A 27,960-nucleotide genomic window follows, 5' to 3' on the forward strand; every position below is an offset into this window, starting at 1 on the left:
TAGGATTAGGCTTAGAGATGAGATGACCCAACTACTGACGATGTTGCTTTCTGCTGAATACGAAAACACAATATTACTGTTAATGCCCCCCCCCCCACCAGGACCATAGTATAGTATACATCTTTTTGGAGAAGCCTGTTTGATATGTGAAATAGAATGAATGAAGTCTATGAAAAAGCAACTTTTGTTTGGGAGTAATTATGTGAGTGTGGATGTAGACTGCTAACAACACTCTGTGATGGGTCTACATTAGCCTTTGTGTGGAGACCAGAAATCCTCAGCAGGTTTTCTTCACCGCTGTCTAACGAATATGTCAGAAGGGTTATGGGGTAGATAAGGTTGGTGTGGTGGAGGTTGACAGCCCTCTTGCCTCCATGTGTGGCCCTCTATAGGGCAAGAAGCTTGGAGACTCAATGGGGAGGAGGTTGGCAGGTCATAAAATCTGTATTAGCAGCATTGGGGTTTGTGAAAGGGAGAGACATGCAGTGTAAATACTGTAAATACAGTTGACAGTATAGAAGAATAGAAGTAGGAAAAACACTTTTGTTGTTTGCTCCTTGGGGTTTAGACAGAAGAGGTCTTAGAACCGTTGCCTTGTGGAACACTGGTAGTGGGAGAACCAAGTAGGATTCAAAGAGTGTGCAGGGCCTGAGACGACCGGCCCTGTGAGAGTGGAGAGGAAGGTCTGAAGGTTCACAGCGTCGAAAGGCAGTGGGCATATCTAGGAGGATGAGGACAGAGGAGTCAGCTCGGGCAGTGTGAAGAACCTCTGTGACAGAGAACAGCCTCAGCTCACTGACAGGTCTTGGAGCCTTGGGGGTTGCTGCAGGCTCCAGGATGCTTCTGAGAGAGTTAACGGTCAAAGACAGTAGGTTCTAGTGTTATGGAGAAGACTCCTAATGTCCTAGGATGGGTTGTGTAGCTTTTGCCACAAAGGGGTCAAGGACTAGTTTCTGAAGCTGTAGGGTCAGGTGGGATTTCTGAAGCTGTTGGGTTAGGTGTTATCTGAAGTTGTTAATTTAGGTGTGTTATCTGAAGCTGTTGGGTTAGGTGTGATTAAATATTTTTCTGGGAATTGCTTATTTCAGAAAGACAATGCCAATCCACATTCTGCATGCATTACAAGAGTCCAGTTGCTAAACTGGCCTGCCTGCAGTCCAGACCTGTCACCCACTGAAAACATTTGGCACAGTATGAAACAAAATGAGCAGATTAAATCCTATATCAAGCAAGAATGGGAAAACATTTCCCTTTCAAAACTACAGCAACTGGTCCCAAATGCTTACAGAGTATTGTTAAAATAATAGGTGATGCAACACAGTGGTAAACATGCCCCTGTCCAAACTTTTTTTAAACGTGTTGCTGGCATCAAATTCAAAAAGGGAATGCATTTTTCCAATCACTCACAGTTGAAGAGTACATATGATAAATATTACAGACTTCTACATGCTTTGTAATTGGGAAAACCTGCAAAATTGGCAGTGTATCAAATACTTTTTCTCCCCACTGTAAATATAGGGATCAATGATTTGCACATCAATGCATTCTGTTTTTATTTGCTTTTTGCCCAGCGTCCCACCTTTTTGGAAACATTTTTATAGTTTGAGGGGTTACACAAAATAAAATGTTTGTGTGTGAACAATTGTTTGGGTCTGAACAAAGATAGCAAACATTTAAATAAGTGTGCGTACTCAAGTGAGTGCTTGCTTGTGCACGTTTGTGTGTTTGTCTATGTACTTGTGCGCAACCATCAACTCTCAAGTCTCCATCATTCTGGTGAGCACAGCAGTAAACACATCAGACAAGCAGTGCTGCCCTTAAAGGAATAATTCCATCAACTACGTGTGTCTTCATTCCAGCTCTACAATAGACCCTGATGGGATTAACTATTGTGTGTTGCTGCCCAGAATTACAGATGTCTAGGGATGGAACAGTACCACCGCTCAGTATTAAGAGACACAACACCTGGTTTCATTCTGTGGTAATGCCACCTTGGCTTTGAGACACAACAGCAGCAGGGGATTATTCCAGGACTCCCGACGATTACTACAAACCTCTGAAGATAATGGAGACAAACAGCTGGAGACAGAGAACTCAAAATGTTTCATAGAACATTAAGCCGATGAGTGAGAGTATGTTGTTAGTAACGTGTCCACATGATGCCTGAGCGCCAGAACCACAGACTGTTGTCGTGGGGCACTGAGGGAGGGATGAAGCCAAGGGACAGTCAGGATATTGCATCCTGAAAACCAGGCTATGTTGTCTAAGCCCACCAGAACAGAACCTATTAAATCAGGCTATTTTACGCTGGGCAGTAATGTGTGCGAATTATGACCAGGCAGGCACTAGCAGAGAGCCGCCTCCCCGGGAGAAGACCATGTCAGAGAGGTCAAGGCAACTAAAAGGAAAGCATCCGGCTGTCTCACGCCTGCCAGAATCTCTGAGGCGTTTGGTCACAAACACTCACGCGTTATACATTTTGCTATGTTTGCGAGGACCAAAACATTAATCACATTCAAAATCCTGTTTTTCCCTGAACCTAAGCCTAACCACAACCCTGATTCTACACCTAATCTCAACTGTTATTTACAACCTAAACTTACCCATAAGCCCAAAATTACCTTTTTCTGAACAGGACTGGACTGCACAGTGACCCGATGAGATTAAAAATTCCTTGTTATACTGTGCTTGCAGGGATTTTTGTCCCTACCAGGATAGTAAAACCTTTACATAAACACACACACACACAGACAGAAACACCGACACAGATTCCCACAGCCACCCAGCCAAACACACGAGGGACGGAGGCTCTGTCTTAGCAGGACGGGAGAGTGGACGATTCACTACGGGAGACACACTGAGTCACTTTCCTCCACCCTCAGAGCTCAGACAGAGAGTGAGATGAGAGAAAGAGCGACAGAGAGAGAAACTGAGAGAGAGAGGGGGAGATTACGCGATAGAGAGTCATTCATCTCCACTCTACATCCAAAACACATCACATTACGGCTCCTGTTCCTCGTAACTCCCGCACTGTAAACATCCCCCCTCCCGCTCCAGTCCTGACACCACCCACTGAAATAAGCGCTAGCTTGAAACACACACAGAGCTATAGCTGTGCTTGAAACGAGTAGCTCATATACTGTATATCAGACTAGTGGAAGCAGCTTAGCCATAATGGAGAGAGCAGACGGCAGCTTTAGCACCAACACACAGCCACAGCTATAGGATTTGGGATGTAGTGTTGCTCGGATGAAGTGCAGCGGTCCAGTCCATTCAGAATGCGTGACTGGGTCCCCTTGGTGGAAGCCACCTTTATCCACCTTTATTAACATGACCTGTAACCATTCAAAAGAATCTGTTCAGTAGTGATATTTTGTTTGCCTGTTTTTGGTGCAGCCCACAGGTGAATCTTACTGTCATTGCAAACACAGTCAATAGATGTGTGCTGCAGAAGTGGGAATTTAATAAAACATTTTGAAATATCTAACCTGCCTGGAGTATAGTAGTGGAGTGTCTGAGTTTGGTACGCAGGCTTATCCAACACATAGATAAAAAGGCTTTCACGTGCAATTACTAAATTAGTGGAGAAATTAATTTCAACCCAGTGAACTGACACAGAAACGCACTGAACTACTAATCTCAGAGCAGGAGGGTGGAATACCACTGGAATTGAAAGTTTAATGGCTTAATGATGTTAGGGCTCTCAAGTGGATACAACTGAGGCAGGGCGGCTCTGCAAGAATTATTGTACTGAAGGAGGATGTCAGTCAGAAAAGCAAACCTAAAAGATTGCTTTTAGACTCGTAGCATGATGGCTTCATGCAGAGCTGGGTTCAAATACAATTTAAAATCTTTAAAATACTCAATTATTTGCTCTTCATTATGTTTAGTGCCAGATGGGTGGGGTTAGCAGTGTTGAAGCCTTTCCATTGGTTCATTAAGCCATACCAGCGCAGTCAACCACAAATGTAGTATTTGCAAACATATCAAATAGTTTTTGAACCAAGGTCTGGTTATATGTAGAGGACCTTCAATGTGATATGCCAATGACACTCTCTGTGCTACTGTCTGTCTCTATTTGCACTGGTAACCATTCATAATGTATCACAACGGTACAAGCAGAAGGACACATGACTTGTTTTAATTATTTCAGCCATTTTGGTATACTACTTTATAAAGTGGTGAAACAAGAATATTTGCTTCTACCAGCTTGTCTAGCATTAGTAATCTAAAAGCCTGTTCGTGTAGATTTAATATATACACCTAGAAAATGTCTGATAAAGAACTCATTTTATTAATGGATGGATGTTTCAGCCATCTTTAACTTAGGAAGATGTTGAAGTAGCTAGCTGAGAATGGACTGAATTCAATCTGTATTCCTGAGGTTCTGCAATGTAGCAAACTTTAAATCGAAAGGTCATTTCAGATTGTGATAATAAATGCAGTGCTTACTAGGAGTGCTCGTCTCCACAAACCCAGAGACATTACCTTTAAAATTAAATCTCTCTAGAACGTTGAACTCCAGCCATATAGAGTCAATTGGCCCATGCTCTTATTGTGATTGGTAAGCCTAGATAAGGGTTTAAACCAGAAAGGAACTCCCTTCGTAGCTTGTATAAAACCAAACACTTCTATGCACTTACATGAAGCTGTTCAAAGCACATTTCCAATAGTAAGAAAACATTCTCTGTAGAAAAAAAAGAACTAACTTCCTTCCAGAACCCCGCCTTCTCACAGACTGTCCAGAAGGACTGTATGTGGGATATCTTGTCACCCTTAAACTTGCCAACGTAGCCTCCAACAAAATCGTCACTTTTCGTTTGACATCAGTTGAGGGCAAGGTGCAGAGAGAGAGAGAGAGACAGAGAAAGAGCGAGAGGCAGAGGGAGAGAAAGAGAGAGAGGGAAAGAGAGGGAGGGAGAGAGCATGTGAAAGTACACGTATATCCTTTTAAAACCTCCATGCACCAAAAACAAAACAGGGAGGAAACCTTAATTAGAAAAGGATGAGAAGCTCGCTGGGGCATGGAGTGCTCTTTGATTTACTCTAGATACATATCAATTAAGGTATTTTTAGACTCCAAGATGCATGCTCCTGAACGTGACTCCCTCTCTCCGTTGAGTTGGTTAATTGACTGTGTGCCGAATATTCCTGTAATCAAACTGTTATGTGTTCCACTGTTGAGGCAGAACACCAGTCACAGCAGGGGGTCATAGCGAAAAAACATGGAAACGCTAGAGAGAAATATGGCACCCTTTGAAATCTGCGGTGGTGTTCCAGGTTTTCATATTGTGGTCACAGAAGAAGATATCATCTTTCATATCAGATTAAGAAAAGCGATATGACAATTTGGGTATCAGGATGCAAAGATTTCAAACAGGAAGGTGCCCTTCAATTTGGTTTCCTGAACAAGCATGTCAAGTGGCATCCAGGTATCCAGCCTCACTCAGGAGTCCGGAGAGACAGTCCAGTCTCAGAGAGTTACCTCAACAAGAGCTTGACAATCTCAAGTACACGGTTGATATTCCCCTGGAATTCAGTCCTGTCAAGTGAACAGGAGGCTGCTGCTACGCTGCTTATAAAATATACACACCCACCTGGTCTTCAGTGTGAAAGGGCTTGGTTGAAAACACTGCACATAGGGAATAAATCCATTCTAACCGCACAACCTTGCTCCGGGGAGAGCACGCTCAGACACACAAATAGACTGTAGTCCTTAATATTCCTGTTGCATGCTTTTCTCACCTGGCTGACTGTCGAGTCCCTGGGGTAGGTGACAGAGGTCAGGACAAGCGTGATGAGGATTCTGGGGGGCTGACGCACACAAACAAATGGGCCCAAGGGCAAAACCACCACTACCATCCCCATCATCGTCATCACCTCTTTATCTGAAGGCACCCGGGGGTGACCAGAGTGACAAGCAGAGTGGGGTGAAGTCAGTCACTAGTGAAGTGTGGGCCAGTTGGTGTCCCTCTACCTGGCACAAGCCTCTGGAGAAATTCTGTGTGTGTGTGTGTATTAAACATTACATGTTCAACAGGTATAACATATATTATAATATCTATATATGCACTGTTGTTGAAAAGTTTGGGGTCACTTAGAAATGTCCCTGTTTTTGAAAGAACATTTGAAAACATTGCCCATTAACATAACAACAAATTGATCACAAATACAATGTAGACACTGTAAATGTGCGTGTATTTTTATATAATATTTTGCTTCATGCTTTGAGTTAGTTGGTCAGAGTGCTTGCAGATCATCAATCATCAATGAGCATCAGTCTATCACCACGGAGATGACTCAGCTATCAGCTACCTAAAGGTTAAAGGCCTCGGAGGAAGAGTGTGTGTCCGTGTTAATGATGACTCATACCTCGAACTGGAGTGTGTGTGATGTGTTACGTCAACATGTCCTAACCATGTGTGTGCAGTGCACTGGGACAGCAATTTCACCTTGCATTTTGTGTGTGTGTGTGTGGTGACAAATGCCTGGTCATATTTCCAGGAACATTTCCCGAAAGTCCTGGTTTTAGGGTTCTGGATTTACTGGTAATTTTTTCGTGATATCAGGAATATTCAAACCTTGGAATTTGCTAGAGGATTTTGCAGCTCACTGTGTGAGACAGTATTGTCCATGTCAACAATTCTATCAGGTAAGATTATGCCAACGTGTTTGTGTGAGTATTCAATATGGCTCCTCACACCTCAGGATGGCGTGTATATGAGTGAGCATGATCACACACAGACCGGAGCATAGGTTAAATGACAGAGAAAATAAAGCCATGAAATACCGTGCTAAGAGTCTCCCCGGGAAAAGAGAAGGCCCTTCTTCATATACATAGTAAATCTGCAGCTCAGGACTTATCAAATGTGGCATGTCAGCCTTTGCCGTCTCAATGGCTGGTCCATTCTACACGCCTGGCGTAATCACACATCCACGGAGATGCAGTAGAGGGGACTTATAAGGAGGGCCAAAGGCATGGCTCAATTGATTTCAATTGGCTGCCAACGTCTTATGGCACTGTGGCTAAGCGGACCGCTAAACTGCCTCCATCAGAAGGCTATTGTTGCCAAGCCATGAAAAGGATATAACTGACATATCAATCAGACTAGGACAGTTTGGGATGCTTTTTCTTTTTCTGGGGAACAAGATCAAATGTGCATTGCACCACGAGACGTGAACTGTAAAATTGGTTTCAGTAGAAAATACAACAGCGATTTGATTTGATGTGATTTGGAGAATTTAAAGAAACGTAGCAATAACACAGTCAAAGGACAGTTAGGGAAGAAGGTGGAGGGGGAAAAAATCTGGAACGTAAATTGCAAATCCGCATTTTATTCAGCAGTCTCAAATGGTATCCGCGTAACATCAAAGAATTTCCACCACAAATCAAAGAAAGCCCAACACTCAAAGGACTGTTCTCCTCCAATCACATGAGGCCTCACTGAGGGGATTCTCCTTTCTTCACCACTCACAGACCCAGAGAGAACGGGGGGACAGGGGGACGGGGACGGGGAGGGAGGGGGTGGAGAGAGGAGGAGAAAAGATAAAGGGAGTGTAGAGAGAGTGGGCAGAAAAGAAGAATGATGTAGAAGAGTAGAAGGGGAGAGAGATTGACAGAGAGAGGAACGTTAAGATAAAGTAAAAGGAAAAGCGGGATTGAGAGGAAAATAAATGTAAAGAAGGAAAAGAGATCGGAAAGAGGTGGAGTGACGGGAAGAATAGTGAGGAGAGAAACTGATAGGGACCAAAGAAAAGAAATGGAGAAAGAGGGTTAGCGCCCCAAGGCTCGAGATGAGCATTTAACCTCTTAAAGGATGGCTCAGCATTCTCAGCTAATGAGACCTGACACTGGCATTTGAAAACGCCAACCCCAGCCAACACACCCAGCCACACCAAAACAAATACTCCCCATATCCAAATAGAAAAAACAAGCCGGAGATGCCATCAAGACTGAGAGGAAGATTCAAGTATTGGGACAGTGGTGCTGCTGGCCTTCCCCGGGTCTCACTCTCATTAATAACACGTTTACATTTTAACAACAGACGCAACGAGCCACAGCAAGTGTTTTAAGGGGAGGTAATTGAAGTTAAATGTCAACAAATACTAAGAGTAGCCAGTGGAAACCCTCAGATGAAAACAGAACCCCAGAGTAAAGAGGATTGCAGTCTTGTGGCAGTGCATTTGTAGATAATCTTTGGGAGAGAGATGTAGAGAGAGAGAGAGAGAGAGAGAGAGAGAGAGAGAGATGGAGAGAGAGAGAGCGAGACAGAGAGGTGCAAAGAGATAGGCAGAGAATGAGAAAGAGGCAGTGAGAGATAGAGAGAAATTCTGTGGACCATAGAACAGAGTGAAGAAAAAAAAGACCATCAGAGACGCTTATCTGGGAAATGCTTCTGCTACCCAACCGGGTCAGAGGAATAAAGCGGTTTTAACCTAATTTCTGACATCAACCATTACTCTAGCTGGGTCCATCCAGAGAGAAGGAGAGAAAGGGAGGGCAGAAAGAGAGGGGGAGAGGAGGAGCAAAAGGGGGAGAGAATGAGGGGGGAAAGGAAGGAACTAAAAATAACAGAGACAAAATTAATCCTGTTTTTAACATATAAAAACCTCCCCAGCAGCAGTATGTAATTAATCCATGTTGGTCAAGGCTGCCCATCAAAATCCATACAGTGGCTTCCACAGATATACTGTAGAGCACATTGTAATTCATAACACAGGAGGCCTTTGAGCATTTTGGAAATGTCAGTTGCATTAGTATCAGACATACATGTAAATGACAATCAGTGAATGGCTACACCAACACTGATGTGTAAAAAATGCCACTAGATATCACTAGATTGTTGCAGTTCAACCCCAGCAGAGAGCCAGGCAAACACTAAACATGAATGTAAATTCACCTCATGTCCTTCAGATAAAACCCCATGCTCAGTGACATGATTACATACATTTATATAGTAGGTAAGTTCTACCAAGGTTTGCCACTAAAGAAAAAAACAAATATACACAGCACATACATTTTAAAACAATAACTAATCACAGAAAAGTCTGACTTAATTCCATTGTGGTTTCTAAAAGGTCACTATAATATCCAACATTGAGTATGTTCCACTGAGTAGTTGAGAGATGGAGGATACATTTAGCCATCTTCTCCATTTTCCTGATAATTGATCACCCCATGTCTCCTTCCACACTGCTCAAAAATGATTCTGGAGGAAAACCAATGGCTGAATTAACAAAACACTGTCCTGATCCTAAACTAGAGCTCAGTCACCACCCTGTAATCTCAAGGCTACAGTGCCCCCTACTGGGATCAATATAGCATTACACAAATGATGATGAGCCCAAAGGTGCAAGATTTCCCTAAGAAAGCTTGCAAAGCAAACTCAAAAACAATGTGTCCATAGTTGTTCATTTTCCTCGAAATATAGTGCAAAATCTAGAGTACAACAACACATCCCACATTTGCATTTTTTTTTGGTTTTACATTAAGGCAATTATGTATGAAACAACCATGAGATATTTCTAAAACCTTAGAAATCTTTACATGCTGTACCACAATGGAGACTGTGTTATTAGATACTTTTAATGCAATTCAAGTAAATCATTTTATGATAATTAATTAGATTTTTCCACCTTGCAATACCATTAATGGTAAAATGAAAACCTAGAACAATCATCAGCTTAACCAGTTGTCAGGGTCACCAGAATTAATATATTGGAATTCTTTTTTTTTATCATTAAGCAATCTTTATAATACTAACTCCTCAAGGCCAGATGTCTGGTTTCAACTGCTCGTGCACCTCTTCTTTCGGTTTTCTCTCCTTTTATGTTGAGCATTTGTTTCCTGACTGTCCCAGCTGTTTCCCCTCAGCTGCCATGGCAGCTGAGAGCCTGGACCATGATGGCATTGGGAGTGGTTCTTAAGACTAACGCAATGATTGAAACCTCTCACCCCGCTGAGTGTTGAAGGGCTGCTAACCAGTGTGGAGATGGGGTGTGGGATTGGAAGTGGCACCCTTGGTTGAAGGACATGTGGCCCATCTTGCACATGTAGGGCCTCAGCCCTGTGTCCACCATTTTGTGTCTCCTGAGTGCATGCAACATACTTAACTGTCTACAGACATCACAAATGTTCCTCTGTGGCCCCCAGCAACATTACTATTTGGACTAACACTGTGTTCAAGTTTCGGATGATTATTCAGTCTGACTAGGTCACCAAATTGCACGTGGAGTTGGTTAAAACCAGCAGTTTGTTTGCCCTCACCTACACGCAGAACAGGCATGTTCTCTTTGTGGTGCAGATGACTTGGGGTGCAGCTCCTCATTTAACATTAACATAATATCACAGCCCTCTGTCAGTCTGAAATGCAGCAGCTTGGTCCTGTTCTTTTAAATCAGAGGCAGCATCAGTTACCAGATCCACAGGGGAATCAGAACAAGAGTCCCCTAGTGTATCAACCGTATGAGGGGAATCCCACTTAAGCGAACATCCTTCTTGCTTTTTGGCTTCTTTTCCTTGGGCTTCTCAGGTTCCTCCTCTGATGGAAACCCTTCCCCTTAATCAGGTGCAGTGGTTATCTGCCCATCACCATTGTATGGGAGCTGCCCTTGGTCCACACGAGGCCGGGAGACTGTCCCTCCAACCACCTTGCCAACAGAAAACAAACAAAACAACTGGTTACTAAGTATTTCCCATATGTTCCTTGATAGTTTGTGGACACATGCCTTCTAATAAACAAGGGATAAGCATTCATATGCTATAAGGAATACAGATAATAAAAAACAGTAATAAGTTTTATTTTGACCACCGTCCGAAAATCTATTGATTGATAATGAAGAATGCTAGATAATTAGGCTGATATTCGGTAGAAAACAATGTTATCAATCCAGTATACTGAACAAGAATTAATTTTCTATGTGCTAAGGCGTCTTGACCATCATTTTCCCAACTACTGTGTCAATGCGCTCTGGTACAGTGGAAGTTCTTTGATTTCTAGTGAATGGCTGCACTAGCCTTGCATCATTTGCATAGCAGATGCAGACCGTTGTGTGTAGCACGCATTGGATATATAGAGCATGTGAATAAAGGTTGTGGAATCATCTTTGAAGAATTGGTACCAACAGGTCATTATTAAGGTCATTATTATTAAGGTCAAGACCCCAAGTTCAAATGAATGCCCCCTCATCACCACCAGTGCAAAACACTGTACATAAAAAGATGGCCACCTGTCTCAGTATGTCTCCATTAAACATATAGGGCTGGTTTCACTGACCCAGATTATGCCTAGTCCTAGACAAAAAAAAAAAAAAAACATTTTAAGAGGGACTGCGCTAACCTGTCTTTATACTCCACCCCTTCCTGCAAATCCAGTGAACAACTGCAGTTATGTAATTTATCCTATGTAGTGCATGCATACAGTTCCCCCACCATATATCATTGTAGACCGGGAGGGTCCACAGACCAGAACCGCAGATAGGCTGCCAGCTCAGGCAGGGTCTCTCCAGCCACACTGAAGCAGTGTAGTGACCAGCTATGCTGTTCTCAAGTCATAGTTGAAAATGTCTCCAAAAAAAATAAACAGTTTGAGCACCTAGTCATGCCTCATCTTAAATATATCACTGGTGCCACCCTTGACCCACTGCAGTCTGCCTTCAGAGCCAATGCTATCAATATGGAAAATGCTATCAATGTGGGTCTTCAAGTGACTTAAGAATGATAAGTGAACTGCCTCTCTTGGTTCAAAGCCCACCTACACATGAAGAGAAGTTAGGCTCATGTTTGAAATTGGGACATCAGTTTAACATGATCGGTTTAACCTGCCCCAGTTAACGTAGTTAAGATTTAATTCTATAATGTAATACTCTCAATGATAAGTGATCCAATGGAATCACTGCCATGTTGATCTAAGAAATCCACAAAGGACTCCCTGTTTGAAGCACCTTCCCTCCCAAATGGAAAGCCTGGGCCAAAACCAACTTAGTTCTTATTACTTTTTAACCTATTGCCAATTTTGACTTTGTTACTGTGGAGTCTAGTACAAACCATTTGTCAGCCATACACAGGTTAAAAACACCATCCCAGTTCATGCACCATTTTTGCTCAATCCTGATTCGTCCAATTAATGTCAGAAACCCAAAATCACAAACCTCTGATGCTTGTAAATCCTGAAATTCAGGGCTTTGACAGATATTCTGTTTAATCGGTCCACAAAAATCTGCCCATGAGAGATTAACTGTAAAACAAACACATGGAAAATGGCTTAATACAAACTGTGGGACAGCAGAGTGGGGACAGCTCTCAGATCTGTATTCACGTTGGCTGGCACTGAGTCTGTTCAATAACAAATAAATGCCACATCAGACCATTTTCCTTTATTTCTTCATGCTGCATTTAAACTTCACTAAAAGCTGTTAAGCACTTGAATCTTTATTGTGGATTATGAAGAGGGTGCATGGTCCGGTCGGGAGACAAGGCTTTCTGGACTGACACAGCAAACCATTAGTTTTCTAATTTTACCCATCTACCAGACAGCAGCCATAGTTCACACATTGGTCGTTGAAGTTTCTTTTCCAGCAAATATAATCTAATCGGCTGCTAAACATGATTTTGACTAATCAGCACCTTTACAAAGTGTATATGTAACTGAGATGATGGCAACATTATCAGATGACACTGCAAAACAAAAAAGATGTCTCATCCAACCATCCTTAAAATAAGGTATTATTTCTTAACAAGCTAAAGCTGTATTAGATAAAACCGCATGGTTTTAGAAAATATGCCTTGAATATCAAGTAATTTGTCTTGTTCCATTGGCAGATTATTTCACTTATTTCAAGCAAATATCTCCTCAAATATAGTTACATTTACATATTAAGACATTGTTTGCAGTGCATAAAATCATGCTTTTGTCATTTTCCACCAAAGTGTCACAGGGCTTATTAATCAAGGGAGTTTTTATTCTAAAATCAACAGGTACAAATATTCTCTGATGGCTGCTACTAGATATATTCAACACAATCCAGCACAACCATCAGATCTAGGTTGTCTTGAAAACCAACAAGACTTCAGTATTCAACTTTCAAACAATGACAGCCACTGTTGATACAGGAAGACAATGCTGTACCTAATAACTTAGTGTGGCCAGAACTAGCCAAAGACCAGGACAGAGGTCACTCAGCAAACTGAAAAAATTAAATAAAAATAAAAACATCACATCCCCACAAGGAATGTTATTAGTTTTAGCATTGTTCCATTGAGGTCAGGTTTGATTTTCAGGTTTTATTGTTACATAGTGCATAGCACTATTTACCTTCTGTTGGACAGTTGGAAAACACATTTGTTCAATCATACTTCAAAGCAGAAAAAGAACATGGCAAGAACATACAGACAGAGGAGGAGGAAGAGGGACTGTGATTGGGGAATTCCTGATTCCCAGTTTAAAGCCCCCTGTGTATGCAGGGATAACATGAGCCCCGCGTTCAGGGGCTAAGTGCTCCACAGTCTGTGTGCAAGAGGAGCAGACCGGCGAAGAGTTCAGCGGAGGTCAAACCAGACCTCAGAGCGCCGTTACTCCCAGTGTCCCCGCCGAGAGCTCCTTCCCCCCGACAAGGTGCTGTAGGGTGGGGATGGGGGGCGTAACCGCGCTCCTGTCCCGCTGCGGAGCCTGAAGGAGATCCACCACCACCAACCCGGGCTTGGAGCTGCGCCGCCTAAATGAGCGCTTCCCAGCCTTGCAGGGCAGGGGCGGGGCGTCGCAGAGGCGCGTGCAGGAGGCAGCGGCCAGGCCGCAGAAGGAGGGCTCCTCCAGCTGTGAGGAGCCGTCCGAGCTCCCTTCGGAGGACGGGTCCCGGAAGGCAGGGAGGCTGAGGTACCTCTTGGGGGCTGTGGGATCTGTGGGGCCGCGGGGGGCCCGACCGTTACAAACAGGGGCTCCGTTGGCAAGAGGAGGGGCACTGAGAGCAGCGCCCCTCACAGTCTCCAGCGCCTTGATTGGACCACGTTTCTTCTGCAGAGGGACAAGGGTTGGGGGCCGAGGGTGGAAAGGTTGTGGAGAAAAGTAAACCAAAGCATGTATTCCTGTCACACTGTCCATAGACGGGACAGAGGCAAAGGACGCCAAAGTAGCATTCAGTCATTTTGGGTGAACTGTCCCTTCAAGAACAAGTCCATGCATACCTTTTTATTAGCAGGTGGACACTTCAGCGGTTCAGCCATGTGCGGTAACTCTGGACCTGCAAGTACAACAGTACCAGTCCATCAGCAATCATTAACATAACCCTTATAATGGGAATCACAAGGGACAGACAGACAGACAGACAGACAGACAGACAGACAGACAGACATGCCTTCAGTGGTGGCGGGTAACTGGAGGGACTCCGAGTGCAGGAGAGGATATGATGCTGGTCTCTTCAAGCTCATGTCTTTATACTCCAATGAATGCCTGAAGGAGGAGACCTGTGAGTTAGACTTGGACCAAACAGACAATAGGGCGGCACGAGTTATCAAATTATAATCGAAATTGTGATATCGACATGTGCAATACCCAAATCGCCAACTTACGTGATTTTCAGCTCCAATAAAAAGGTGAACGATATGTGCTTCATGCGAGGCAACGAGCGGTAATTGTTTTTCTTGCGGGTGCTGTAGGTATTTTTGCACTAATTATATTTAAATACTTGGTTGTTTTTCAGTGTTAGTTTGAGTTAACACTACAACTGCTAGCGATGCCGTTGGCTTCAAGTGGCACCAACATATTGATACTGAACAGCATGGTTATTAAAAGTTTCAGCTTCAATGTTGGTGACCACAAACAAATTAATATGGGAGACCATTATACCTCAAGGGGTGAGAAATGTTGCCTAACCAGCTATGGCAACAGCACAAACATGCAGTTGTTTTATAAGATTGCACACCTTGGCAAAAATAGTGACATTTTGTTATTGATTATGAAAATATGACTGATCATGCAAAAAAACTTTTATTTAAGGATAGTGATCATATGAAGCCATTTTTAAATCATAGTAACAGAAATCACCCAAATGGCCCTGATCAAAAGTTTACATACCCTTGAATGGCCTTGTTACAGACACAAGGTGACACGTGAGAATGCAAATTAAAAGTGAATTTCCCACACCTGTGGCTTTTTAAAGTGCAATTAGTATCTGTGTATAAACAGTCAATTAGTTTGTTAGCTCTCACATGGATGCACTGAGCAAGCTAGATACTGAACCATGGGGAGCAGAAAAGAACTGTCAAAAGACCTGCGTAACAAGGTAATGGAACTTTATAAAGATGGAAAAGGATATAAAATGATATCCACTGCCTTGCAAATGCCAGTCAGAACTGTTCAATCACTTATTAAGAAATGGAAAATTCAGGGATCTCTTGAAACCAAGCCACGGTCAGGTAGACCAAGAAAGATTTCAGCCAAAACTGCCAGAATAATTTTTCGGGATACAAAGAAAAACCCACAGGAAACCTCAGGAGAAATACAGGTCACAACAGGTCACAAGCATAAGCGCTGTTTGGAGAGGGGTCAACAAGGCCTATAGTGAACACAATACCATCCCCAATGTGAAGCATGGTGGTGACTCACTGATGTTTTGGGGGTGTGTGAGCGCTAAAGGCACGGGGAATCTTGTGAAAATTGATGGCAAGATTAATGTAGCATGTTATCAGAAAATACTGGCAGACAATTTGCATTCTTCTGCACGAAAGCTGTGCATGGGACGCTCTTGGACTTTCCAGCATGACATTGACTCTAAGCTCAAGGCCATGTTGACCCTCCAGTGGTTACAGCAGAAAAAGGTGAAGGTTCTGGAGTGGCCATCACACTCCTGACCTTAATATCATTGAGCCACTCTGGGGAGATCTCAAACGTGCGGTTAATGCAAGACAACCCAAAGACTTTGCATGACCTGAAAGCATTTTGCCAAGACAAATGGGCAGCTATAAGACCTGCAAGAATTCAGGGCCTCATAGACAACTTTCACTAAACACTGCATGCTGTCATTGATGCTAAAGGGGGCAATACATAGTATTAAGAACTAAAGGGTATGCAGACTTTTGAACACGGGACAGTTCATTTTATTCTTTGTTGCCATGTTTTATTTTATGATTGTGCCTTCTGTTATGACCCACAGCTGAATGCGAATCCCATAAGAAATAAAAGACAAGTGGTGTGCCTGCTCACTCATGTTCTTTACAAAGGGTACATTTTACCAATTCTCCAAGGGTATGCAAACCTTTGAGCACAAACACAGCAAATGCTGCAAACACCACTGCATTAAATGAGAAGTTAAACGAACAGTTCGACACAGGCTGCTCCTTCAAATTGGTAATACGTGTAAAATAGAAATCACTGAACTTTAACTTGATTTTTATTCAGTTTAACTGGACATTACGTAGGCTATGCTCTCTATTGTTACGTGAGATCATCTATGCTGTTCACACCTATGTTTGAAAATCGCAAATCATAACCGTAATTGCAAAATGTCAAAGAAATCGCGATTCAATATTCAATCCAAACCGTGCAGCCCTAACAGACAACCTCGATAACTACGGCATGGAAGTAAACAGCTCAGTTGTCTCCCTCGGAGAACACGGTTACATTCTATATGAAGGGTGCCGATATAAGGCCGCCACAACACACTCATTATACTGTACATGCACTACAATCATTGGTCAATTATTTAGACACCTGTGTGTCTATATCCAAATATCAAAAACAGCCAAGTGGCCACAAATCAATACAAAGCAAATATCAGAATCGGGGAAGACTTGTGATCTAAGTAATATGATTGTTGGTGCCGGACATGGTGGTTCCAGCATCTCAGAAGCACACTACAGTCTCTAAAGTTAACAGACAATGGCGTGGTAAACACAAGACCCCCAGTGTGCCACCTTGTTAAGGAGCGCGGTCAAAGGAGATTGGCCAGACTCATTCAATCTGACAGAAAGGCCTTAAAATACTAAAATACAGTGGTGTTCAGAAGGGCCTCTCTTTCAAAACGGATGGAGGCAACAGTCGGTCCTATCCGATACTAGATGGGTGTGCCTGATGAAGTGGCCAGGGAGGGCACATAAGCATCCCATAAAGGACGCAGCTTGTGCGAGTAACCAGACCCTCCCCCTGGAGGGGCCAAAGGGAGGAGGTGAGGGTACGGCCGTTACCTCTGTGGGCAGCAGTAGCTGTAGCTCCTGGGTAGGGGAGGACGCGTGGTGGGAGGCTCCATGGCTGACCTCCGACAGCGCTGGACAAACAGCAACGCGCCCAGGAACACACACAGCAGCAGGCTGAGCAGGAGGTAGCTCTGCCTGTCAGACACCTGCAGCGTCCACAGGGAAAGGAGGCGTAGGTCAGGGCTTTAACACAGGAAGACAATCAGAATACCACAGCTTGTCCGCACTGGGGACAATTCCACGGCGATTCAGGATCACAAACTCCCTTGTTGAAAGGCAACCGACAAGTAGGACTTCGGCACACGTGGCGGAACGACGGGGTCTGGAATGTAACGGAGGCAAACCCGGCCGGTGTTCAGCCGGTGCAGAGGAAGGTGGCTCCTACCTGGCTCTGTAGCTGGGCCACTCTGACGGACAGGTTGAGCACCAGAACGGTGACGTCTTCTAGCTGGCCCTGTAACGACTGGATGGACTCAGTCTGTCTCAGGTCCTGTCGGGAGGCGGGAGACTAATGAACTGACCAGCCACAGTCTCCAGGTCACACAACAACAACAACAACAACAACAACAACAACAACAACAACAACAACACCACCACCACACACTGTCAACCAAGGTAAGCATCTAACATCCAATCAGATCATTTGACATGACAGCCTTGAAACGCCCTCGAACTGTAAGGCCGAGACTCCCTGTTATGCTGTGTAGCGTCGCCTTTGAGAGCTTTAAGAGATTAAAGAAAGACTGGCGGTAAGTTACATTCCAGACCAACACACTGCAGGCCTCCCTGCACTCCTCACCTGCTCCTCTGCCATCCTGGACGTGTGCTGCAGTTTGAGGACCGTTTTGTTGAATGCCCTCTGCATCTCTTCCATCTGCCTTCGGTACCTTCAAAACAACGGCAAAACCTTTAACCGGCTCACCCAGTTCCCGCCGACTGACATCGGACTAAGCGGACCCACAGCCTGACCCGCGGCGCCCCTCACCTCTGGCTCAGCTGCTCCAGGTACCGTCCACTCAGCGACATGTTCATCTCCAGGGCCTTGATGCGGTTGTTGAGCCTCATGAACACAGACTCCTTCTGGCTGGCGGAGCCGTGCATGGGGTTCCCCTGCTCAGCGGGGTTGTGGAGCTCGGCGTAGAAATCCGAGGGAGAGGGGGAGGGCTGGGCAGACGCCGGGAGGGTCAGCTGCTGCTCGGCGACATTCAGGGACGACGTGAAGAGGACGTCCTCCACGAGCTCCGTCTCCGCCCCGGGTTCGGCGGAGGCGGCCTGGCCGGGCGACCGGGGCCCGGTGGGAACAGCCACGGGGACGGAGCGGGACTCCTCGGGAGTAGAGCTGTCAGCGGCACTCTCTGGTTCGGGTGGGGGGGTTGGAGGTTGCAGCTGCTCTGGGGGGACGGAGACCGCGGGGAGGGGGGCGGACACGGGGGCAGTGTTCACGGCCTGGGGGTTGTCTGCGGTCTGGACTTCCAGACAGGGCCTTTCGTCTGTAGAGGCTCCCCAGCTCGGCTCCACGGGGTCACTGGTGGCAGCGCTGGAGATAGCGGGCCAACGGTTCTCCTCATTCCGCTCCTCCAGGCCCTTCTCTGCCACCGATGGTAACTGCCCGGGCAGGCCTTGAGAGGAGGTGGGGTGTGGGAGGTCCACGGTGGGGGTGGGCCTGGTGGAGGTGTTGGGGGTGACGGTTGAGCTGTGTGTGGGCATGCAGGGGGTCTGGCTGGGCTCCAGGAGAGGCTGCTCCGAACTGGGATCTTCCACAGGCTCAGTCTCAACCCATGGGAGGTGTGGTGGGTGATCAGCGTGCCTCGTTCCCCTCTCGCTAAGGGCAGAACTGGGCTCCCTCTCCTGGCTCTCTTCCCTGGGATCCTGGGGCTGATGGGGGGTCTGGGTGGCCGTGGGGGGGATGGGCTGCTGTGACGGGGTGGTAGCCGGGGGTGCCTCCATCTCTCGCTCCTGACTGGTGCATTTCCTATGAACAGAGCAGTGGTGGAGGAGGTAATCCTGGAGGGAGGCTGCGCAGGAGCAAGGAGAGGAGGACAGGTCACAGTAGTCAAGGCTTTCTTGCTGTAGGCCAGGGTGCTCCTCTCTCTCCCTCCTTTCCTCTTCCTCCTCTTCTGCCTCAAGCACTGTAACGATGGACTGGACCTCCTCCTCCTCCTTAGGATATATGATGTCCTCCTCGGCTAGATTCTTTAGTTTGGTTTCGTCTGAGGCAGGGGTGTCTGGGGCAGAGGGTCCTTGTTTTGGTCCCTCCCTGGAAGAGGTGTCTGTAGTAGGGTGTTCTGATTTGGGGTCGTCTGTGGTTGTGACTTCAGGGTCTTCTGGTACCTGAGGTAGCTCCACATCATCAGGCCTGGAAACAGAAACAAGCCGTCAGGGACAGTTACAGCTCCTTTTCATCCAGCCTTCCTAATGACAAACCACCCCATCTAACTGACAACATATATACCCCAGCACATTTCATGATGTACAAAAACACAAACTTTATATTTGCAAGATTTCAGACAATATTGTAGATTTTAGTTATATAAAAAGTGAAAGAGCAGTGAAAGGAGCGACTGGTTAGCTTTTACTCACACAGGACTGAGGGTAGAGGTGGCATCTGGACTGGATGGTGTCATGGTAGTCACGTTCATTGCCTGGCCTGAGAAGTTCCCCTCTCCTGGCGGTTCACCCAGCACGTTGACCTTAATGTTGTTCACCATGTTCAGAATGGCTTCTGGAATAACAAGTCATGAGTAAATTCCACATTGGCTTCACCATGAGACAGCAGATGGAGTATGAAACTGGCACATACAGTGAGGAGAACAAGTATTTGATAACCTGCAGAATCGGCAGGTTTTCCCACTTACAAAGCATGTAGAAGTCTAAATTATATCATAGGTACTCTTCAACTGTGAGTGACAGAATCTAAAACAATTATCCAGAAAATCACATTGTATAATTTATGTAATTAATTTGCATTTTATTGCATGACATAAGTATTTGATACATCAGAAAAGCAAAACTGAATACTTGGTACAGAAACCTTTGTTTGCAATTACAGAGATCATATGTTTCCTGTAGTTCTTGACAGGTTTGCACACACTGCAGCAGGGATTTCGGCCCACTCCTCCATACAGAGCTTCTCCAGATCCCTCAGGTTTCGGGGCTGTCGCTGGGCAATACGGAGTTTCAGCTCCCTCCAAAGATTTTCTATTGGGTTCAGGTCTGAAGACTGGCTAGGCCACTCCAGGACCTTGAGATGCTTCTTACGGAGCCACTCCTTAGTTGCCCTGGCTGTGTGTTTCTGGTTGTTGTCATGCTGGAAGACCCAGCCACAAGCCATCTTCAATTCTCTTGTTGGCCAAGACCTCACGATACATGGCCCCATCCATCCTCCCCTCAATATGGTGCAGTCGTCCTGTCCCCTTTGCAGAAAAGCATTTCCAAAGAATGAGGTTTCCACCTCCATGCTTCACGGTTGGGATGGTGTTTTTGGGGTTGTACTCATCCTTCTTCCTCCAAACAAGGCAAGAGGAGTTCAGACCAAAAATCTCTATTTTTGTCTCATCAGACCACATGACCTTCTCCCATTCCTCCTCTGATCATTCAGATGGTCATTGGCAAACTTCAGACAGGCCTGGACATGCGCTGGCTTGAGCAGGGGGACCCTTGCGTGCGCTGCAGGATTTTAATCCATGACAGCATAGTGTGTTACTAATGGTTTTCTTTGAGACTGTGGTCCCAGCTCTCTTCAGGTCATTGACCAGGTCCTGCCATGTAGCTCTGGGCTGATCCCTCAACTTCCTCATGATCATTGATGCCCCACGAGGTGAGATCTTGCATGGAGCCCCAGACCGAGGGAAATTGACCATCATCTTGAACTTCTTCCATTTTCTAATAATTGCGTCAACAGTTGTTGCCTTCTCACCAAGCTGCTTGCCTATTGTCCTGTAGCCCATCCCAGCCTTGTGCAGGTCTACAATTTTATCCCTGATGTCCTTACACAGCTCTCTGGTCTTGGCCATGGTGGAGAGGTTGGAGTCTGTTTGATTGAGTGTGTGGACAGGTGTATTTTATACAGGTAACAAGTTCAAACAGGTGCAGTTAATTCAGGTAATGAGTGGAGAACAGGAGGGCTTAAAGAAAAACTAACACGTCTGTGAGAGCTGGAATTCTTACTGGTTGGTAGGTGATCAAATACTTATGGCATGCAATAAAAAGCAATTATTTAATCATACAACGTAATTTTCTGGATTTTTGTTTTAGATTCCATCACTCACAGTTGAAGAGTACCTATGATAAAAATTACAGACCTCTACATGCTTTGTAGGTAGGAAAACCTGCAAAATCGGCAGTGTATCAAATACTTGTTCTCCCCACTGTAGTTACGCACCTCTGGCTGATCCTATGAGGTTCTTTGAAGCCTTGTACTCAGTAGGAACATGACCACGAGGATAATCTGAGGATCGCACAGGAGACCGAACAGTATTCAAACATCAATCATTCAAACTGTTTAAAGACAAAACCAGACATTAAACCTACAGCATAATCACTTCTTGATTCATTATATTAAATGTAGTCTCCTTATCAAGCGAAAATGTTATGTACATTTAACAAATGTCCAAAACCAAATGCCTCATATCTTATCACGTGTTCGCTGCCCCCATCAAGCGTTCACAGCCCGGGGCACATGACTGACAAGAATAGTAGGCTCTACCCTCACCAAGGTCATCATCCAGGTCATCTGGTCGGTCGTGGGGGTCAGCAATCTCCTCATACTCCTCCACCATACTGGTACCAAACACCCTTGAACAGATATGGAAGCAACAGCTTTTTAAAACGTTGCATATAGTCATGTTTTTGTGCGAGATTGAGGTCTGCTAAAGAATGGCCCTAAATGGGACAAATACTAGAAAAACCCCAAATACTTAGTGATCCAGTGGGGAGAACAAGTATTTGATGCACTGCCGATTTTGCAGGTTTTCCCTCTTAGAAAGCATGTAGAAGTGTGTAATTTTTATCATAGGTACTCTTCAACTGTGAGTGACGGAATCTAACTCCTGGAGTGGCCTAGCCAGTCTCCAGACCTGAACCCAATAGAAAATCTTTGGAGGGAGCTGAAACTCCGTATTGCCCATCGACAGCCCCGAAACCTGAAGGATCTGGAGAAGGTCTGTATGGAGGAGTGGGCCAAAATCCCTGCTGCAGTGTGTGCAAATCTGGTCAAGAACTACAGGAAACGTATGATCTCTGTAATTGCAAACAAAGGTTTCTGTACCAAGTATTCAGTTTTGCTTTTCTGATGTATCAAATACTTATGTCATGCAATAAAATGCAAATTAATGTGATTTTCTGGATAATTGTTTTAGATTCCATCTCTCACAGTTGAAGTGTACCTATGATAAAAAGGTACACAGACCTCTACATGCTTTGTAAGTAGGAAAACCTGCAAAATCAGCAGTGTATCAAATACTTGTTGTCCCCACTGTACATGGTTCTTCCCAGTGTAAATGTTCCCAGTACGTACTAGTTGTTTGAAGCCAAATTGTCATTTCTCAAAACGTGTTTTTGCTTTGTCATTACATGGTATTGTGGGTCAATTGATGGCAGACAATACAAATGTAATCACTTACAAATGTAGTTAATAACACAGCAAAGTGTGGAGAAAGTAAAGGAGTTTCAATATTTTCTAAAGTAATTGTATGAGGGCCCATGTGGGATAACTGAATCACCATTCATTACCAAACAGTCCACTATCTTCTGGTCAACCACTGCCAAATATGACTGTAAAAATCACAGAATTCACTAAATGCATGCTTATAAAAAGTCATACAGCATGTTACCAATACATTATAAATCCACCAGAAATAGTCGCAACATAACCATAAACATTTTTATTTTAGGCTTACTATAAAACAGCTACTGAAGCTTGTAGCCAGCGAAGCTGACAATCCTGAACAAATCCTAATGTACACTTTTTTCTGTCAGAGGCGAGGCTTGAACACAGGTCGCTTTCATGGAAGTCTGCATCTCTAACCACTACACTATTTAACAAGGGGTAGTCAGTCAGTCAGGCACTCAGTAAGAGACATTCGCTGTTCTTAGCCAGCTCTGCTTACACAGTCTGGAAAGAATACTATTCATTCCATTTGTGGTTTTATTCACTGCCTACCTTATGAGGCTGAGAGGGCAGAAATGTTCAGATCCATAGTGTGAGATCAGCTCCACCTGAGATGAAAGACAGGCATAATTCACATCCAGGAGACCAACATTATTCAGATGGTGGGACTGGTCAGTTCACCAACAACAATTATAAGAAATTAGTAATGTGCAGTTAGTTTGGCTGGTGGTTAAAATGTAATTTAACTTGTTGGACAAATACTCCAATAATAAAAGTTGTAGATCATTGCCATGTTGACTAGAAACAAGCTAGAGCACTTTAAAGCTATGATCAAAACACCTTGCCCTATTTATAAAAAAAAAAAAATTCTCTACAGTAAAAATTATATTCTCATACCTAACCTTACTATATGAATGATAATCATTGAAGATGTTTTTTTTGTGGCTTTGTCTATATAGTTTCTTCACTATACATTCTGTCTTACCTTGCCTAATCAGTGGTACGCTTCACTTACTATTAGTATTTTGACTGACTGAAATCAAAACTCTACCCTCTACCTGATTCTTCACAGACACACCATATCTATAAGAGAAATGGGCAAACCTTTATGTACTTGAAGAACATCTGAAGCAGGAAAAACCAGAGAAGAGAAACAAATTATTAAGGGAAGAAACTTGCATTTACAGCAGGACCAAGAGACCATGCTGGTTCCTGCTCTTGTCCTCAAATAATAGGTACCAAAGCATCAGTTTTAACAGGAGAAAATATCAAACATGTTGTGCATTTGTAAAAGACTAAAATAAGAGGAACAGCACATACAGAAAGGCCTGTGCGATTGAGGTATGACCCACGAGATCAGGAGACGGCCACAACATAGGGAAGTGGGGTTAATCTGTGGTTGATTATCTTTCATTCTGTATTTTGAAAAGTCCCACTGAAGTCAGAACAGGTCTTTCCAAACAGAAGCCTGATTAAATAGAAAGGAGTCACTACGAGTGGGAGAAGAAGGATCCCACACACCTTGACATATTTGGCATATAGCTGCTTGTCCAGGGGGAACGTCTGAATAGTGCGTTCATCCCGAGCATGAAATATCCCTAGCTTCACCCACTTGATGGGTGGATACCTGCAACAATGTCACAGGGGTTGTAAAGGGGCCTGTTGTAAGCAAAGACTTATTTTTGGATGTAAATATTCAAAAAGGACTGCAGTTTTACAAATTGGAATTCCAGCATAAATTAACATGACAATGTTCTATGGCGGCAAATCAAACCTGTTACTAATGGAGACCAGGAAGTCTTTGGGTGTGGAGGAGAACAGCTCAAAATTAGCAATGTCCAACTGTTTCACCTGGATGGGATCACACAGCTCAATGATGAACCTGAGAGAGAGAGACAGAAAGAGAGACAGAGAGAGAGACAGAGACTGACTTGTGGTCTTACTTCAAGAGACATCACATTAACCGCCGCCAACTTCACCACAATGCATCACTCCCTTACCAGATCTTGTTGCTGCAGGGGTTTAACATGTAATGATCCTTGCTCTCCATTAAAATGGCCGCAGCGCTCTGAGAAAATGAACATCCCCATTAAAATCTGCAGCGCTAGCTACTAAAAAAACAATAGCTTCAACTGAACGTATAGTTAGGGCAGACTAAAAAAAAGATACCTTAGCCTCCGGGTTAGAACCCAGGATCTTGGCCCCACAATCCAGTGAGGCGTAATTGTTGAACATCTTCTTCACAGTGTTGGAACCACTGACGGTGGAGGTGTGAGACGCCTGAGCTATGAAGAGATCAAGTTGGCATTAAAAACAAGGGACTGACTCACTCACATGGGCCAGAAACGCGTTTCTTACTTCTCTCTTTCTCGACCTCCATCATTTTCTTCTTCCACTCATCAAAGGTGGGGATGTCCTCAGCATCCTTGGCTGCCACGGAAGGGTCTGTCTCTGGGGCACTGTGTGAGCTTAAGTCCTAGACATAACAGCCACGTTTCAAAGCTGTGTTGAATACAAACTGTCTATGTGACTGATGTGTTTAGTACAGTAGTTAGGTGGACTTGATTTGGTTTGGAGTTTGCACTTTTGGGATCATTAGCATCAGAAAACCTCACTACTGTGCTAATGTCAGTGTTTCTCTACCTGCTCTTTGAGCATGTGGGACGTGTTGACGCCCGGGGCCAGCCCCACTGAGCTCTGACCGGCCTGAGACAGGGGAGAGTCCATGTCAGTCTTGGTGCCCTTTCCCAGGACATTAGATGCGTTTTCCAGGACAATAGGAAGACTGCAGAGAGGAACAAAAGAGGGCTTACATGCGAACACGGTATAACGACACTGAGTTAGAGACTGCTGGGCTGATTTCCGGCAGCTAAGAAAAGTTCAAGCCTCAGGTAAGCACCTCCCTTCCACTGACCTGGGGAGAGTGCTATCAAAGGGGTTGGTTTCTGAATCTTCACAGTCATTAAGGGCCAGATCAGAATCACTCGGGTCTGCCACTGGAACATGCGTTTCCTCTACCACACCAGAAACTGAGCCAAGGATTCTGGAGGGGTCAACAGAGATGGAGTCTAGAGCAGGAGCAGAGGGCTGAGGGGATTGTTCAAATGGGGGGGTTGGCTGCTCCTCTTTGGTTACATCTAGAGGTGGCTGGTCATCCACTGGCCCAGCCTCTGGTGCTGTTGTGTCCGGCCCAGCCTCTGGTGCTGTTGTGTCCGGCCCAGCCTCTGGTCCATTTATTCTTTGTAAATCACTCTGTGTTGCCGAATCCTCCAGGTCATTTGTCTGGAAAACATCACTTTCAATAAAACACAGAACTCACTGATATGACCAAACGCTACGTGATGTACCACATTCAATGCTACAATGATTTCAGATAATATCAATACTTTTATTCATTAGGCCAAGCGGATAGTGTCCCTGTGTAAATATGCTCTAAAATGCTACAGAGAGACTGTAGAGAGACAGTTCCACATCCAGTAAGTAAACCGGGGAAGAGTAGTTCTTCAGCTGTTGTTGCTAAGAAACCTCATTGCAGTACCGGTGCCTGGACCCAACCAGAACTAGATTCAACCAGCAAAGTTATATGGGGACCCAAATAAACAAATACCCTAATGGAATACCTGGACACGCTCTATGCCCTCCACCTCAGTTACTGGATTCTGCAGCTCCTCCTCTGCTAAGACTAGCACCTTTTGCTGAGTTTCCACCTTGTCTTCTGACAATGGCTGGACATCCCCCAAGCATTGATCTATCTGAACAGCACCCTGATAGACAAGACCGGAAGAAAATGCGTTTGTGTTGTTTTTGCAACATTAAAGAGTTGGTTGTACTATAAATCATAGTAACATTTAGTCCCATGTGTGGGCAGTAAAGTACCTTGTAATGGGACGTTTCGACTGGTTCTTCCTCCGAACTGCTGTCATGGGCAGGTACATGCAGGCTCTGAGCCTCTGGGGGCTGTTTGGTGCACTCAGCATATTTAGTAGGGTGCCTGAGGGCATACAGTAGAATACATCAGTGTTAATGTTTGAGGCAATGGGGAAGCAGAGTAACAGTTAATAGAGAAGAGAGCAATGGAATTTTCTGAAATTATTTAAATCATGTTAAGGTATGGCAACATCCTATTAGCTGGGTAACTACGTGATTTATAACGACAAGGACTAGTCTTGATCAGAAGGGGGGGAACGTTGATTTCTGAGAATCCAGGAATGAGTCATGAGTAAACAGTCAGAGTTGAGAGGTGTCATGGGAGCGACAAGGTGGCTGACACACTGAGACACATCACTGCCAGGCTGGAGGTCAAAGTCAAAACCTACCTGAAGCCATACGGCAACATAGGCAAAATAACGCCACGCCATGTCGTTAGTGACAGTGTGATGGGTAAATGGACAAGCCAGTGTCCCAGCTGTCCTGTTTTATAACAGCGCGGCACGACAGCAAAGAGCCACAGCCAGGCATGACAATGCTTTAAATAGTTAAACTCTAAACAATGTGACATTCAGGACAGCGGCCAGCTAGCTTATAAGTTGGAGCCACTTTACAGTACGTAGCAAGTAGCTAACAAAACTTGCTACATAGCAAGCTACCTGAAAGTAAAACGAGCTATGGTTGCCCTAGTTCTCGTAATTAAAGCGTATCCTCGAACACGTTTTAACTTACAATAGTGAAGAAAATAGCGATCTTCCTTATTATGAAAAGAGGACGTAGCTAGCAACTGTACTATCGTTGGAGCTTAACTTACCAACACAGTAACAACAGAAGGCACACTGACGCAATTTGCCAAAGCAGTCTCTTCATCGTCCTCCTGCATGAACCAACATAATCGCCGTGTCTACAATTTCGTTATTCAAGTTAGTATGTAGGTCTCCCTTCAAATGATAAGCTAAAAGTTACAGATCTAAAAGCATATTGTAAAATAGCTACTTCCCTGAAAGTGGTGCTGAGTTGATCAGCGTCTTGTGAGCAACATTAAAGAAACAATTCCGGGTCACGCAAATCTGGAATTTTTCTAAATAAAAGAGACCAACGAATTACTTAAAACTGAGATAAATTGAGTTTATTAATTGTTTGAGGTCATGTACCTCTCAAAACATTGACAACAATTCAAATATGATCATATTTAAGTGCAATTTCGATAAAAAGTGGGTGTTAAAACACGTTCCAAGGG

General features: G+C 44.5%; 1 protein-coding gene across 3 annotated transcripts; it reads right to left on the reverse strand.

Moving 5' to 3' along the window:
- Positions 1–12,360: 12,360 nt before the first annotated feature.
- Positions 12,361–27,763, reverse strand: LOC105009096 (SUN domain-containing ossification factor). Of its 3 annotated transcripts, XM_010868499.4 has the most exons (22): positions 27,535–27,763; positions 26,670–26,784; positions 26,414–26,557; positions 25,708–26,075; positions 25,437–25,578; positions 25,152–25,269; positions 24,963–25,078; positions 24,794–24,861; positions 24,568–24,675; positions 24,315–24,420; positions 23,898–23,918; positions 23,346–23,401; positions 21,897–21,979; positions 21,567–21,632; positions 19,766–19,907; positions 18,171–19,541; positions 17,985–18,072; positions 17,571–17,675; positions 17,177–17,331; positions 14,350–14,444; positions 14,180–14,235; positions 12,361–14,009 (listed from the first exon to the last, which is right to left on the reverse strand). In XM_010868499.4, the coding sequence occupies exons 1-22, from the start codon at positions 27,588–27,590 to the stop codon at positions 13,560–13,562; spliced, it is 4,029 nt and encodes a 1,342-aa protein (XP_010866801.3). In that variant the 5' UTR covers positions 27,591–27,763; the 3' UTR covers positions 12,361–13,559. The 3 variants fall into 3 exon arrangements, with proteins under 3 accessions (XP_010866801.3, XP_019901070.2, XP_010866802.3); XM_020045511.2 differs by lacking the exon at positions 26,414–26,557; XM_010868500.4 differs by lacking the exon at positions 23,898–23,918.
- Between the last annotated feature and the right edge of the window lie 197 nt (positions 27,764–27,960).

The sequence above is a fragment of the Esox lucius genome, chromosome 3, assembly GCF_011004845.1.
Source record: "Esox lucius isolate fEsoLuc1 chromosome 3, fEsoLuc1.pri, whole genome shotgun sequence".
Lineage (NCBI taxonomy): Eukaryota > Metazoa > Chordata > Actinopteri > Esociformes > Esocidae > Esox > Esox lucius.

Coding starts and splice junctions, on each gene's coding strand:
- LOC105009096 (XM_010868499.4), bottom strand. CDS start 27,590: ATGAAGAGACTGCTTTGGCAAATTGCGTCAGTGTGCCTTCTGTTGTTA. Junction 25,079..25,151: donor GGAGGTCGAGAAAGAGAGAA/GTAAGAAACGCG, acceptor ATCTCTTCATAG/CTCAGGCGTCTCACACCTCC. Junction 18,073..18,170: donor CTGGAGCAGCTGAGCCAGAG/GTGAGGGGCGCC, acceptor GTTGTTTTGAAG/GTACCGAAGGCAGATGGAAG.